This window comes from Procambarus clarkii, chromosome 34 (genome assembly GCF_040958095.1).
Source record: "Procambarus clarkii isolate CNS0578487 chromosome 34, FALCON_Pclarkii_2.0, whole genome shotgun sequence".
Classification (NCBI taxonomy): Eukaryota; Metazoa; Arthropoda; class Malacostraca; order Decapoda; family Cambaridae; genus Procambarus; species Procambarus clarkii.
In genome coordinates, this window is record NC_091183.1 from 20,425,324 (window position 1) to 20,439,184 (window position 13,861).

Sequence of the window (13,861 nt, forward strand, 5' to 3'; positions counted from 1 at the left end):
ACGAGTTGTGTTCCCACTCCTTCTCAATCAGAGGCCGGTTGGGATTGACTGGGATACACTCCTGGCATACAGTTACGCCGCGAGGATAGAGTGAAGACCCGCAGGGCTATGGTGAGTGACCTTGAGCATAACTGTTGCTCACCCGAGGAATAACAACAAGTAAAACCCCAACATTGGCGACCTTGCCAGGATAAGTACTGATACGGTTGCTCACCAAGGAATAACAGCAATAAAATAAACCCAACAATATATATATATATATATATATATATATATATATATATATATATATATATATATATATATATATATATATATAAATATATATATATATATATATATATATGTCGTACCTAGTAGCCAGAACTCACTTCTCAGCCTACTATTCAAGGCCCGATTTGCCTAATAAGCCAAGTTTTCCTGAATTAATATATTTACCATAATTTTTTTCTTATGAAATGATAAAGCAACCCTTTTCTCTATGTATGAGGTCAATTTTTTTTTATTGGAGTTAAAATTAACATAGATATATGACCGAACCTAACCAACCCTACCTAACCTAACCTAACCTATATTTATATGTAAGGTTAGGTTAGGTAGCCAAAAAAAGCTAGGTTAGGTTAGGTTAGGTAGGTTAGGTAGACGAAAAAACATTAATTCATGAAAACTTGGCTTATTAGGCAAATCAGGCCTTGAATAGTAGGCTGAGAAGTGCGTTCTGGCTATTAGGTACGACATATATATATATATATATATATATATATATATATATATATATATATATATATATATATATATATATATATATATATATATTTGTAAGGGTACCAGCTCTGGTGCCTATGTGGGGACCCATAGCCTCGGAGAAGAAAATAAAAAGTATTCAGAGGAGACCTTGTGGTTTCTCACTGAACACTAATATTATCTTCTCCTACCACCCCCATTCTTTTGTATGTACACATATATATTTACTTTATTTGAACTTTGTTACAAAAAAGGAGTTACATATGGGTTACAAAGATGGTTATCATAGGTTGTCGAGTTCCTCCAGCTCCTCAGATGGCGGGCAGGAACCCTGGATGCAGTGAGCATTTCCCCTCTGTATCGCCACACTGAGGCGCTGGAAAAGAAAGCTTGCAGCTCTTGGGTCCCTTGTTGTTTCAATGAGCCTAGAACCCAGTTCCTTCTAAAAACTGGTAGCACTTTTACCCCAGGCGCCGAGTGTCTCAGAAGCAATGGGGACAAAATTGTAGTGGTGATCCAGTTCTCTATACTTACAGGATTTGGCTGCTTCCCTGTGGGTGGCAGCGCCACCTGGTTGTGCAACACTCAGGTTAATGTAGGTATTAGCCAGGGTTGATACGCACGTGTAGTCCCATACCAACTGCTTGTCATTCTTCCAGGGGTTCACTGTGATACCATCCGGGCGACCAATAAGAGCATCAGAGTTACGGGGCGTTAGGTAACGGGGCTCTCTTTCAGCTGGGCATCCAGCTGTGGTGAGGCTCCTCTTGATGATGTCGTTAACTTCATTGTGCCTCGAGTGCCATCCCCCTGTGCTTTGGCAGAGTAGGCCATGGTGGCCGTACCTGTCAGCCACCACCTCGCCGCAAATACACCTATATCTGGTGTGGATTGGGGCAGCAAGGCGGAGGGCCACAGCAATTCGGAGGGCGTGTGGTGTGAGACGCGTGCCAGTTGCCGACATTGGGGTTGCTAACAGGAAATCCCCTGCATGTGGTGCTGCTACTGCTGTGAGGCGAGCAATGTCGTGTTGTGTTGTTGCAGCACCCAGGCACTCTGCAGCAACTTGGTCTACAATGGGGCCATCCCAGCTGGATTGCCTGTGGGCTTTTGGGGATGGTGGTTGAGGTGATTGGCTTGCACGAGAGGCCCAATGGGATCATGTACACCTGCCAGCTGATGTAAGTGGGCAGGTAAAATTTCCTTCACAAGGTCGTCGGATGCTGATAAGGAGGACAGGAAGGCTGGAACAGCGATTTGCGTTGCTGTTCGAACTCCGAGGCCCCCAAGTCTTACGGGAAGAGAGGCTTGTTTTCACTGTAGGTCATCGAGAGAGAGGTTAAGGGCTTTTTCTAGCATTGATTTCAGTAACCGGTCATACTCCCTTTGTTTTTGGCTACTGTAAGATGGTGAACACCTCAGAAAGTAGGTTAACCTGGGGAGGGACAGACATCTGGTGATGAGGTAGAGTGCATCATGAGCATCAATATCCTCAATCCTCCCATCCATCCTCTTAAGGTCGGCGATTTTCTTATCGAGGACCTCATCGATGGCTTTCAACCCCAGGGGAGCTCCTAGGAGTGTGCTGTCTTCAGGTTTAGTTTTATGGATATTTGGCAGAAGACCCTCTATTCTCTCTACGTTGCCCTGGTTGGAACATATTATTTCACATTTAGAAGGGTTCAGGGTGAGGCCTAAAACTGCACCTTGCTCCTGGATTTTTCTGATGTCCTCCAGGAGGGAGTCTTGGGAACCAGCTAGGGTACCATCATCCAAGAACCAGATGTTAAGCTTGCTGGACAGGACCTCTGTGACTTGTTTGATGACTAAGCAGAAAAGGAGAGGAGCAAGGGGGGTCACCCTGTTGGACGCCTTCTCGCGAGTCAATTTCATGTTCGCCAAAAAGTAGCTTAAGATCCATACTGTAGCATGAATGTACAAAAGGGTAGAGGGAAGGGAAATGACTATGAACCGCACGGAGTACAGCATCCCTCCGCACCAAATTGAAGGCATTTTTGAAATCTAGCTTGATAAGGGCCTTTTCGTCTGTGATGTTGGCGATGAAGGCTCGAGCTGCATGGGCTGCCGCCTCACACCCTTGTGGAATGCCAAACTCGAGCTGTTTTGGCTTCAGCATGTTGGCCGCTGCATCACTAACTGTTCTTGCAGCTGCCTTTGCGACGAGACGCCGGAGAGAATTGCCCACAGCTATTGGCCTGATCCCTCCATCCTTTTTCTTTAGAGCACAGAGAGATGCTCCAAAAAAGATAGGTCTTATGGACGCTGGTATGTTGCCAGCTAGACATGTGTTGGTGAATCTGGTTAGTTCCACCCAGTGCAGGGTTGAGCATTTGCTTGAGGTGGTTGGGTTTTAGTCCTGTGAACCCACCTGCTGATCCTGTAGGGAAGGACATGGCTGCTTTATGGACCACAGATTCAGCCACCCAGAGAGGTTCTGCTCCGGTAGCCCCAACTTGTACAATGTCGTCCTCACGCGGAGCCCTGGGTGGGTGTTTCTTCCTTAGGGCTTGAGCTGTTACGGCATCTCTGTCGGCAATTGAGTCCTCACTGGTGATGACTCGTATTGCGCCAATAGTGTTTCCTTCTTCTATTTTCTTGGTGACTGATGTTCTGATTTTTGATGTCTCGGATATGCCACTGTTGCTCTTCCTGCCGTGGGTGTTTCTCGCGCGAGTGGGAAGGCGCACCTGGTTGTCCTCCCTGGGAAAATCATTTATAGCTTTGATGACTGAGGCAGCTAAGGTTTTGTCTCTCCTTGCAGGGGTGGCTATATATATATATGTCGTACCTAGTAGCCAGAACGCACTTCTCAGCCTACTATGCAAGGCCCGATTTGCCTAATAAGCCAAGTTTTCATGAAATAATTGTTTTTCGACTACCTAACCTACTTAACATAACCTAACCTATCTTTTTCGGCAACCTAACCTAACCTAACCTATAAAGATAGGTTAGGTAGGGTTGGTTAGGTTCGGTCATATATCTACGTTAATTTTAACTCCAATAAAAAAAAATTGACCTCATACATAATGAAATGGGTAGCTTTATCATTTCATAACAAAAAAATTAGAGAAAATATATTAATTCAGGAAAACTTGGCTTATTAGGCAAATCGGGCCTTGCATAGTAGGCTGAGAAGTGCGTTCTGGCTACTAGGTACGACATATATATATATATATATATATATATATATATATATATATATATATATATATATATATATATATATATATATATATATATATATGCGAACAAGCCTGAATGGTCCCCAGGACAATATGCAACTCTGAAAACTCACACCCCAGAAGTGACTCGAACCCATACTCCCAGGAGCAACGCAACTGGTATGTACAAGACGCCTTAATCCACTTGACCATCACGACCGGACATAATGAGGTGATAGCCGAGGCTATTTGAACCACCCCACCGCCGGCACTCGGATAGTAATCTTGGGCATAGCATTTTACCAAATCACCTCATTCTTTGGGGCACACGTGAGGAACACAAATGCGAACAAGCCTGCATGGTCCCCAGGACAATATGCAACTGAAAACTCACACCCCAGAAGTGACTCAAACCCATACTCCCAGGAGCAACGCAACTGGTATGTACAAGACGCCTTAATCCACTTGACCATCACGACCGGACATAATGAGGTGATAGCCGAGGCTATTTGAACCACCCCACTGCCGGCACTCAGATAGTAATCTTGGGCATAGCATTTTACCAAATCACCTCATTCTTTAGGGCACACGTGAGGAACACAAATGCGAACAAGCCTGAAATGAGGTGATTTGGTAAAATGCTATGCCCAAGATTACTATCCGAGTGCCGGCGGTGGGGTGGTTCAAATAGCCTCGGCTATCACCTCATTATGTCCGGTCGTGATGGTCAAGTGGATTAAGGCGTCTTGTACATACCAGTTGCGTTGCTCCTGGGAGTATGGGTTCGAGTCACTTCTGGGGTGTGAGTTTTCAGTTGCATATTGTCCTGGGGACCATTCAGGCTTGTTCGCATTTGTGTTCCTCACGTGTGCCCCAAAGAATGAGGTGATTTGGTAAAATGCTATGCCCAAGATTACTATCCGAGTGCCGGCGGTGGGGTGGTTCAAATAGCCTCGGCTATCACCTCATTATGTCCGGTCGTGATGGTCAAGTGGATTAAGGCGTCTTGTGCATATCAGTTGCGTTGCTCCTGGGAGTATGGGTTCGAGTCACTTCTGGGGTGTGAGTTTTCAGTTGCATATTGTCCTGGGGACCATTCAGGCTTGTTCGCATTTGTGTTCCTCACGTGTGCCCCAAAGAATGAGGTGATTTGGTAAAATGCTATGCCCAAGATTACTATCCGAGTGCCGGCGGTGGGGTGGTTCAAATAGCCTCGGCTATCACCTCATTATGTCCGGTCGTGATGGTCAAGTGGATTAAGGCGTCTTGTACATACCAGTTGCGTTGCTCCTGGGAGTATGGGTTCGAGTCACTTCTGGGGTGTGAGTTTTCAGATATATATATATATATATATATATATATATATATATATATATATATATATATATATATATATATATATATATATATATATGGTTGACGGATTGGCATCGTTTCCAGAGGTAGCTTGATGTCATGTCGCACTACAGTACACTCCTGCCAAGGGTCTTGAAACAAAGCACTATGAGTCAAGAAGGGGTGAACAAGAAGAGTACTGAATCCTTTAAATAGTTAGGAAGACATTTCATAATTTCAAAATTAGAAATCACTGTGTTGGCATCACTGCAGTCAGGAGGAGAAGCAGGGTAGGTGTCATTGTGAGTATAAGTATTCGTGAATGTAGATACGTACATCAATATAGTTTGAGGATTACCTTGGTGCTGCTTAATAAGATTGATGTGGCAGAGTTGTGTCTTACGCCGCCGATCTGGTGACTCTAGAATGTAGTTATGATTGTTCCGACATTCTTTGATGCGGTATGGACCTGAAAATTTACTTTGGAAGGGAGAGCTTTGGATAGGAAAGTAGGCCAAAACGAAGTCTCCAATACTGAATTTTCTTACTTTAGTAGCTTGATCAAAATGTGTTCGCATTTTATTCAAAGATATTAACAAATTAGCAGTGGCAAATTTACGTTCTCTTTCAAGGATGTACCTCAAGTTTTTAAGAAACGGAGACATATTAAGGGAGAATCACTGAAGGTGTTAGAGGTCAAGGTATCTTTAAATGCTTTTAGGGGGATACGGCACTTACGGCCGTAGAGCATCTCATAAGGAGATACGCCAAGAGAATCTCGTAAGGAAGTTTTCTGAAAATGCATATAATAAGGTCTAGGTTGCCTATCCCAATCCTTTTCTGTGTTAATGCAAAATTTCCTTAAAAGTAATTTAAGCTTTTGACGACTATGTTCTAGAGATCCCTTTGAAGCAGGATGATTAGGGCTAGACAATACCTGGATGATGTTGAACTCTTTAATTAAGGGCTTTCTAAAACAAGTCACTAGTGATGTTGGTGCCACAATCGCTCTAAATTTCCTTGGGAAATCTGTACTGTGTAAAGATCTTCAAGAGGTGATTAACAATGGTAGCAGCCGTAATTTTCTTCATGGAAACTGCTATAGGGAACCTGGTGGTAGAACACATGATAGTAATGATGTAGATGTTGCCGGAGCTGGTCCGGGGCAGAAACCCGACGCAGTCTATCATGAGTTTGTTGAACGGCTCTGAAGGCACAGGAATTGGAATCAGTGGCGCCTTGGGTATTGGAGTGTTAGGGTTACCTGCCCGTAAGGCAGGTGTTCACAAAGGTGCTCACGTCATGAGCTATGCCTGGCCAATAATAATTATATAATAAAGCATGCAAGTTGTATTTATGCCATAATGGCCCACTGGGCCATGTGCCAAATCAATAATGTCCTTTCTTAAGGATGTAGGAACTACCATCTGGTCAACATAAGCCCTATCATTTTCCTTAATTAACTTTCTGGGTCTGAATCTGCGATATAGAATTTGATTATGATTTAAAAAATAATCAGGGATGGAATCAGTCTGAGTTTGAGCCTGAAATTACAAGGGAGTTAATGATAAGTCAGCTTGCTGCAATTTATGGAACTCCAGCAAGTTGATAGTCTGTTAGAGGCCTTGTAGCTCTTGAGGGTTGTGGTTGAGGGGCTTGTGCACGAGTAGTCACTAGGACTGGCTGGGAGATGTCCTCTGTCTCGTTGGTTATCGGTACCTCTTCTGCGACATGCTTCATTACAGGATCTTCTTCTGTATAAGAAGATCAATCAGTGTCACATACCTGGGTTTTGTTACATAAAATGAGGTTCGTGGAATCTCGTTGTTCAGCCAAGTCGTTGCCCAGGAGAAGTTGAATTTCTAGCATGGGGAAAAATTTCTCCCTTATGGTGACGTGGACTTCTCCACGTACGAAGTAACAATCCAACTGGACTCTGGCGAGCGAGTATGGAGTGGTTGTAGTGAAGTCGGTGATGAGGACGATTTCTCCAGTGTAGGTGACTTTGGGTGCGGCAGCTTTCTGGAGTATACTTTGAAGAACTGCTGTGTTCCTCAAGATGTTCACTTCGACCTTTCACTCAGAATCTCCACCGTTGGTAGAGACAGTTCCAGGAGTCTGTGGAATAGAGAAAGGTCAGTAGCTGGATCATTAGTATGCATAATAGGCTTATAAGGTTGAGGTTTGGCCGTATGTGTTTCGTTGCTAGTTTGACAATGAGGGTTGGTACTCTTTTCTACCTCCTCCCCCCCCCCCCCATACCAAATCCTTATCCTGACCCTTTCCCAACGTCAAATTCCCGATAAGACTGCACTAGCCGTCGTATGGAATTCGATGTGAACTACTCTCTCTGCTGTCGCTACTGTAAGGTCTATGGGCACACAATAGAAATTAGTACAACCCTCATTGTAAATCTAGCAACGAATCATCTACGGCTAAACCTCAACCTTATAAGCCTGTTATACATGCTCATGTTCCAGCTTCTGACCTTTCTCTATTCCACAGACATTCCAGATTTCTCGTTAATCAGTGTCAACAACTCTGCTTTGGTGGCCTGAATGAGATTGCGAATTGGCGTATCGAGACTTTCTCCGTCGATACGAGGGGCGGACATTACCCCTGTCGGATGTTGCGGGCACTGTGTCACTCTCTGATCGGAGTTGTGCCCTCACTTACGTCAGTGTGCATTGGGCTCCATTGGAGTTTCTGGAGGGTCTGCTACGGCGGTACTTCGGCCGGTTTGTCGTAGTGGTTAGTGTGCGGGTAAACGTGGTGTCTTCCAGTCCACTTAAGGGTGTAAGGACTAACATTCACACCCTGGGCATGAGGCTCCGGGAAGATATTCCGTCCTCTGTGCGTCTTATGGGTTACGACCATCGGGTGTTTTACGCCTGCCAGCCTAGGACGTGTTATCGTTGTGGCCTCTTGGGCCATCAGGCTGCTGACTGTTCTGCGCCCGCCATTGCACCCATGAACCTCTTCAGTGAGGAGGATTTTCCGCCACTTCCTGTGGAGGAGGATTTGGTGGATGTGGACGTCTCTTCAGCCGCGGATGTGCCCCCTGTGTCGCCTGTTGCGCTGCCTGGTGCACCCCTTGTTGTTGTCGCCTCTCCACCGGAGGTTGTGTCGTCGCCTGCTGATCGTCCTGCTCCGACTAGTGTCCCTGGGGTTCTTCAGACTGCCTTCTGCTCGAATCCCCCGTCTTCCAGTTCGTCCTCTGCTGCGTCTGACCCTGTCCTTGCACCCTCGCCGTCTGTTCCGGCTGTACTGGGTGATGGAGTGGATCCGGCGCTTCCTCCTGTGCCTGGCCTGGTGCCCCAGGTGGTTGAGGATGCTGCCGTTCTGCGACGTGCATCGGTTCTCCCAGCTTGTGTTGTTCGTGTCTCTGAGTCAGCCTCCGGGTCTGATGATGTGCGGCCAGAGCCTAAGCATTCCCGGCGTTCGTCTTCAGCTTGGGCTGACGCTGGCGACTTCGACGCTTGTGGATCTGCCGGCGACGGAGGGGTGGCTCCGGTTGCGTTGCATACTATGGTGACGGCGGAGGTGCATTTGCCTGAGGATGCCAGTGCCGGTGTTTCGGCCTTCACTTCAGATATGGTGTCTGCGGTTCCTGCTTCGGGTGCGTCGCCTGCGTCGGATGGCTCCGGTTCTTCGTGGTGGGTGGTTCCCACTGCTGAGGTTCGTGGTGAGTGGGGTGGCCTGGTGATGGTGTTGAAAAAGGCTGCTCGCTCTGGGGGTTCTGTAACCCCTTCCTCGGTCCCCGTTTCATCGGCTGCGGTCTCGACGCCTCTTCCGTCTCCGGACATCTCTTCAGTGTCTCCTGCGGTCTCGGTGAAGGCGTTACCATCTCGTCGATTGTCCCCTGCTCCTGTGCGTACGGCGACGCGGCCGTCTCGGCCGCCCTCGTACGCTTCATTGGTGTCGTCTGCTACCTCGAAGGACGTGGTTTGCGCTCCCCAGCCTCGTTATGCGACTTGCGTCGGTGAGCTTAAGGAGTTGCCGTTTCCGCCTGATCTGGAAGTTCCCGAGTTTATGAAGGGCCCACGGCGGCAGGGGGATCGTTCCCCTACCGACAGAGAATATTTGATTTGGAAGGCGTACAAGCGAAAGTATCCTTGGGCTGCGGAGACGTATGGTCCTGTCTCTGAGTAATGTATTCCTCACTCATGATTCCTTTGTGTATTGTGTGTTGTGGGTTGTTTCCATTTGTGTGCATAGTTGTGGGGTGCAGGTCAGGTGTGTGTGAGTGAGTGGGGCGGGTTTGTTTCCCAGTTTCTGTGTGCTCCGGTTTGTGGTTGTGGGTTTATTTGTGTGTGAGTGTCCGGTTCCTGTGCGGTCCGGGGTTTGGTTTGTGTGTGTGTCTGGTTGTGGGTGTCATGTTCTTATGTATGCTTTGTGGTTCTATGGTTTTATGATGCTGTTTGTGCGCTTGTTTGTGTGGTGTTGAGTGCCCTTCAGGCTGTTGGCGTGACCTGGTCTGGGTTTATGCTTTTTGTCGAGTTTTGCCATTGTGCTTTTCTTTGTTTGTTGTATACTTGTATTCCTTTCTTGTTATTATTATTATTATTTTCGTTTTATGTTGGTGCCTCTCCGTGTGTGTTTGTGGTGCTGGTAGCCTTGTTCTGTATATATATTGTTTTGGTGTTTTATCTCTGTATTGTATTCCGCTGTGTTTAACTTAATTGTTGTGTTTTGTGTGTAATTACTGTTGTTTTGTGGTTGGCCCCTCTGCCCGGCGTTTTTGTGTTTAGTGCATTTGTTCCTTTCTGTTTTTTCATGTTTGTGCTTTGTCATTTTGTTCTGTTCTATGTTGTATTTGTTTCCTTTTATTGTACATTTAAGCATGCTTGCATGTAAAAAAAAAAAAAAAAAAAAAAAAAGAGCCTGCAGAGTAAAGGTGATGGGGTGGCCATTCGGAAAACGTTTTGATCCATGGTCAAAACATTTCCGGACGTATGCCTGGCGGCTCGTAATGTTGAATGTGGTAGATGAGTAGTATACTGGCGTAGAAGGTGATAGGAAGGGGCAGAATTCACTGCTATGCAGGGGATAACCGTAACAGAATAAATTCAAATAAACAGGCATACAGATAAACAGAACACATAACAATAACAATTATGTGATTTCTTCCAGACAGTCATTATGTATGGCAGCATCATATTCATCATCATCAAGGGCACCTTAGACGTTGGAGGATTCAGCGCGGTGTGGGCGAGGAACGCGGAGAGCGGCCGGACACAGCTGATCGACTTCGACCCGGATCCCACCACCAGACACACCTTTTGGTCGCTTGTTATTGGAGGTTACTTTACCTGGATCTCTATCTATGGCGTCAACCAGGCGCAGGTACAGTCACTGCTTGTGTCTTTACCATGAAAACTCAACACTTCATGATATAATTTTCTGGGCACTCATTGTTCTCTTTATTATACAAGGAAAATTGTCACTCTAGATTTAATTTTGTGTAGGTAATGTTAAGGTCAGATTATCCTGGTCGATGCTTCACACGTTTCTTACTGTACGTAAGTAGTTTGGACCAATTTGTCTAGTTGGGAATGTTAAATATTTGCATTCCAGTTCCGCACTGCAATGCACTCTGGTTGATTTTTCAAATGAAAACATTACCTAAAGTGATTTTTTATATTGATATTTAGTTTAAGTTTTTTCATCTATATATATTTTTGTGAGAGGAAATATTAGAAACAAATATTTTGTGAGCGGGGATTTTTTTACATAAATCTTACTGGATAATACTGGACACTAATTTCATTTAGTATTACCTTCCTTAAAATCTGAATATTTCAAACAGATTATCTCCCTCATTTGTTTAATATGATTTATATGAGCTAAATTGTTTTGTTTCTTATAATGCCATTATCTAGATGCTTAAGGCTTTGCAATGCAATTTGCACGAATCATTTCCCTAGTAACTCTGAGCACAGAGACTTGTGTTCTCGACCAATGGGAAAGCAGACGCCTGCTCACAGTTTTAAACACTAGTCGGATAAAAGTATTGTACTGCTGTTCATTTTTTGTTTATCATGAATATTCCTACATGGGCCTTAAGCCTCTGGCTGGCCCATTAAATGATACTCATTTCTTGTTTATTTAGGTTGCTGATGAGTATTTATGACTCGTTTCTTGGCTTCAATGAGATTATGTCTAATATGTTAACAACTTCCTCTGTTTATGTCATTATATTATATGGTTTGTATCTCTGTTCTGAGTTAGATAATGTTCCAGTGATCTGTCAGACATTTTTCGACAATTCTAACTTTTCCTCTTTTCTAGAACCTGTTAGCTTATTTCTCAAGCATATGGGTGTCCAAGCCTAATGCAATGTAAGTGCACTTCTGTTTTTGAATGTTACTTTTCGTTAAAAATTAATACTATATAGTTAGTAGAATTTTTGTACCCACTCGCTGATGTTGCAGCTGCTGCATTATGCTCACTGTATATCTTCTAGATTGCTCTATCTTAAATTGTTTTTAAATCTGTGCTTGATTTTGTAGTACGTAACCGTCTTTATTCTTGCTCATAGTTACAAGTTTTGCAGCTTCATCTGTAGTGTTATTTTATGGTATTCTTACATGGCACAAAATTGACATGTAGTCGATGATCATGATGGTTGAGTATTTGCATTAATCTTATATATTATATATACCTTATATATACATAGTTATATGTTCACCTTTCAATGCCCAATTAAAAACATTTAGTTTGCTGAGTGTTTAAGCAGACGTTCACTTGTTAGCAGTCCAAAATAGTATTATTACATCCTTAACAATGCTTTATAGAATGAAACTTGTCAGTATAAGTATCCAAGAGATAAAGACATTATTTAGGGAGATTTAGGTATTGACTTGACCCAATATTTTATGTACTGATACTTTAGATAAGGAACTAGGTGTATTTAGTCACTTAATGAACTGATTATCTTGAGAACTAGTTGTGGACAGATAAGTAGATTTATAGATACATAAATAGATAGATGGATGAATAGAACTCACAGAGGGATGGCTGGATAAATAGAACTCACAGAGGGATGGCTGGATAAATAGATCGAGAATGGGATAAATAGAAAGATAGATGGATTACAAATGGACAGACAGATGGGAGAATATATGATTCATTAATATTCAAGAGCATATTACCATGCATTTTGAATGGCTAGAATCTCTGTAAAGTTGAACCCCAGTTTGAGTCTCCAGCTAACTACAGAATTTCTTGATTTAACGACAGCTCCAGATTCTTGTTTCAGCTGGTGTAATGATTTTTTTCGAAATATGTAAAGCATCAGATACCACGTTTGCTGCTAATTAGCTCAGTGGTTACCTAGAGATAAATGGTTACATTGCTAAATATTATCCTGAGGAATATAAAATCAAATCAAATCAAGCTCTGATATCCATCCCACATATCAGAAAATGAAGTGACGACGTTGCGGTCCGTCCTGGAGCATTACCAAGTCGTGTAATAGAAGTGGAAGATATAGACTGATATAAGATATAAGAGAAAAAGTTGAGATGAATAAAAGAGAAAGATGAAGATAAGAATAAGATGCAAGGTAATAATAAAATAAAAGAAAAACAGGATAAAGGTAAGAATTAGTTGAATAGAAAGCACAGGAGAAAATGACAAAAAAAGAGAAAAGATATGAATCAAGTAAACAGCTAAAGTAAATTTAAAGTCTAAAGTAGGGGAAGAAAAAGGAATAAACACAGGAGAAAAGGATATAAATAAGAAAAAGCAAGAAAAATAGAGATACAAATAAATATAAAAAAATAAAATGGCAAGGAGCTTAATGGTAAAGTGAAAAATATAGTAACAAAGGATACAAAAAAGGAAAAAGAGGAAAGAGTGGGCAAAGTTATTTCAGATCACGTTTGTTAAGAAGGTTGAAGCATTTGATGATGTACTGTGAAAGGGAAGAGTCAACAGCACAAAACCAGGACTAAGGTTCATGTTAGGTAGGTTGTGTATCATAGCCGATTCGACAAGTCTACGTCGGTGTAGAATAGAGGCAGGGAAGATTATTTTAGAAGACGTCCTAAATCTTGTAATTTCATCACCTATCGGATGATTAAAGTCCCTAACATGACATAAAACAGCATTGTTTGTGTTTGCAGAGAACACTTTTGTGGTGTTCCTTAAGTTTGTCATTCAGTGTACAGCTATCTTCACCGACACTCTCATAAAACTGCCCATACACAGAATAATAAATATCCAGGACGGACCGGAACATCGTCATTCCTTCTTTTTCTATGTTGTGGTTTGGATGTCATATATTCTTCCACGTTATTGTGACACATCGTCGCCAAATCAATCACTGGTATGAATTTAAGCCTTATCACCCATAATCGTCAGACATTCTTGCACCATGAAATGGTAAGCACCACACTCAACACACAGCATACTCCGTTCTTAGCTATGAAAGAAGAGTATCACCAGGATACTAAGAGCATGAACTTCGAGACCAATGTCACTTAACTCACTTCTAGACCTTTGATGCTTGAGTATAAGTTGCACAAGAGAATGTGTGTAGTGGGTATTTAGCATATTAAAAGAATTAAACAGAGGGGCTGTGTGTTGTCTGAAGA

General features: G+C 43.3%; 1 protein-coding gene across 2 annotated transcripts in view; it reads left to right on the plus strand.

Moving 5' to 3' along the window:
• LOC123762009 (sodium-coupled monocarboxylate transporter 1) overlaps positions 1–13,861 on the plus strand; it is a 299,587-nt gene that overhangs the window by 151,289 nt on the left and 134,437 nt on the right. For both annotated transcript variants that reach the window (XM_069335749.1, XM_069335750.1), the window contains exon 6: positions 10,395–10,607. In XM_069335749.1, the coding sequence (XP_069191850.1) occupies positions 10,395–10,607 (213 nt within the window). The remainder of the gene's footprint in view (positions 1–10,394; positions 10,608–13,861) is intronic.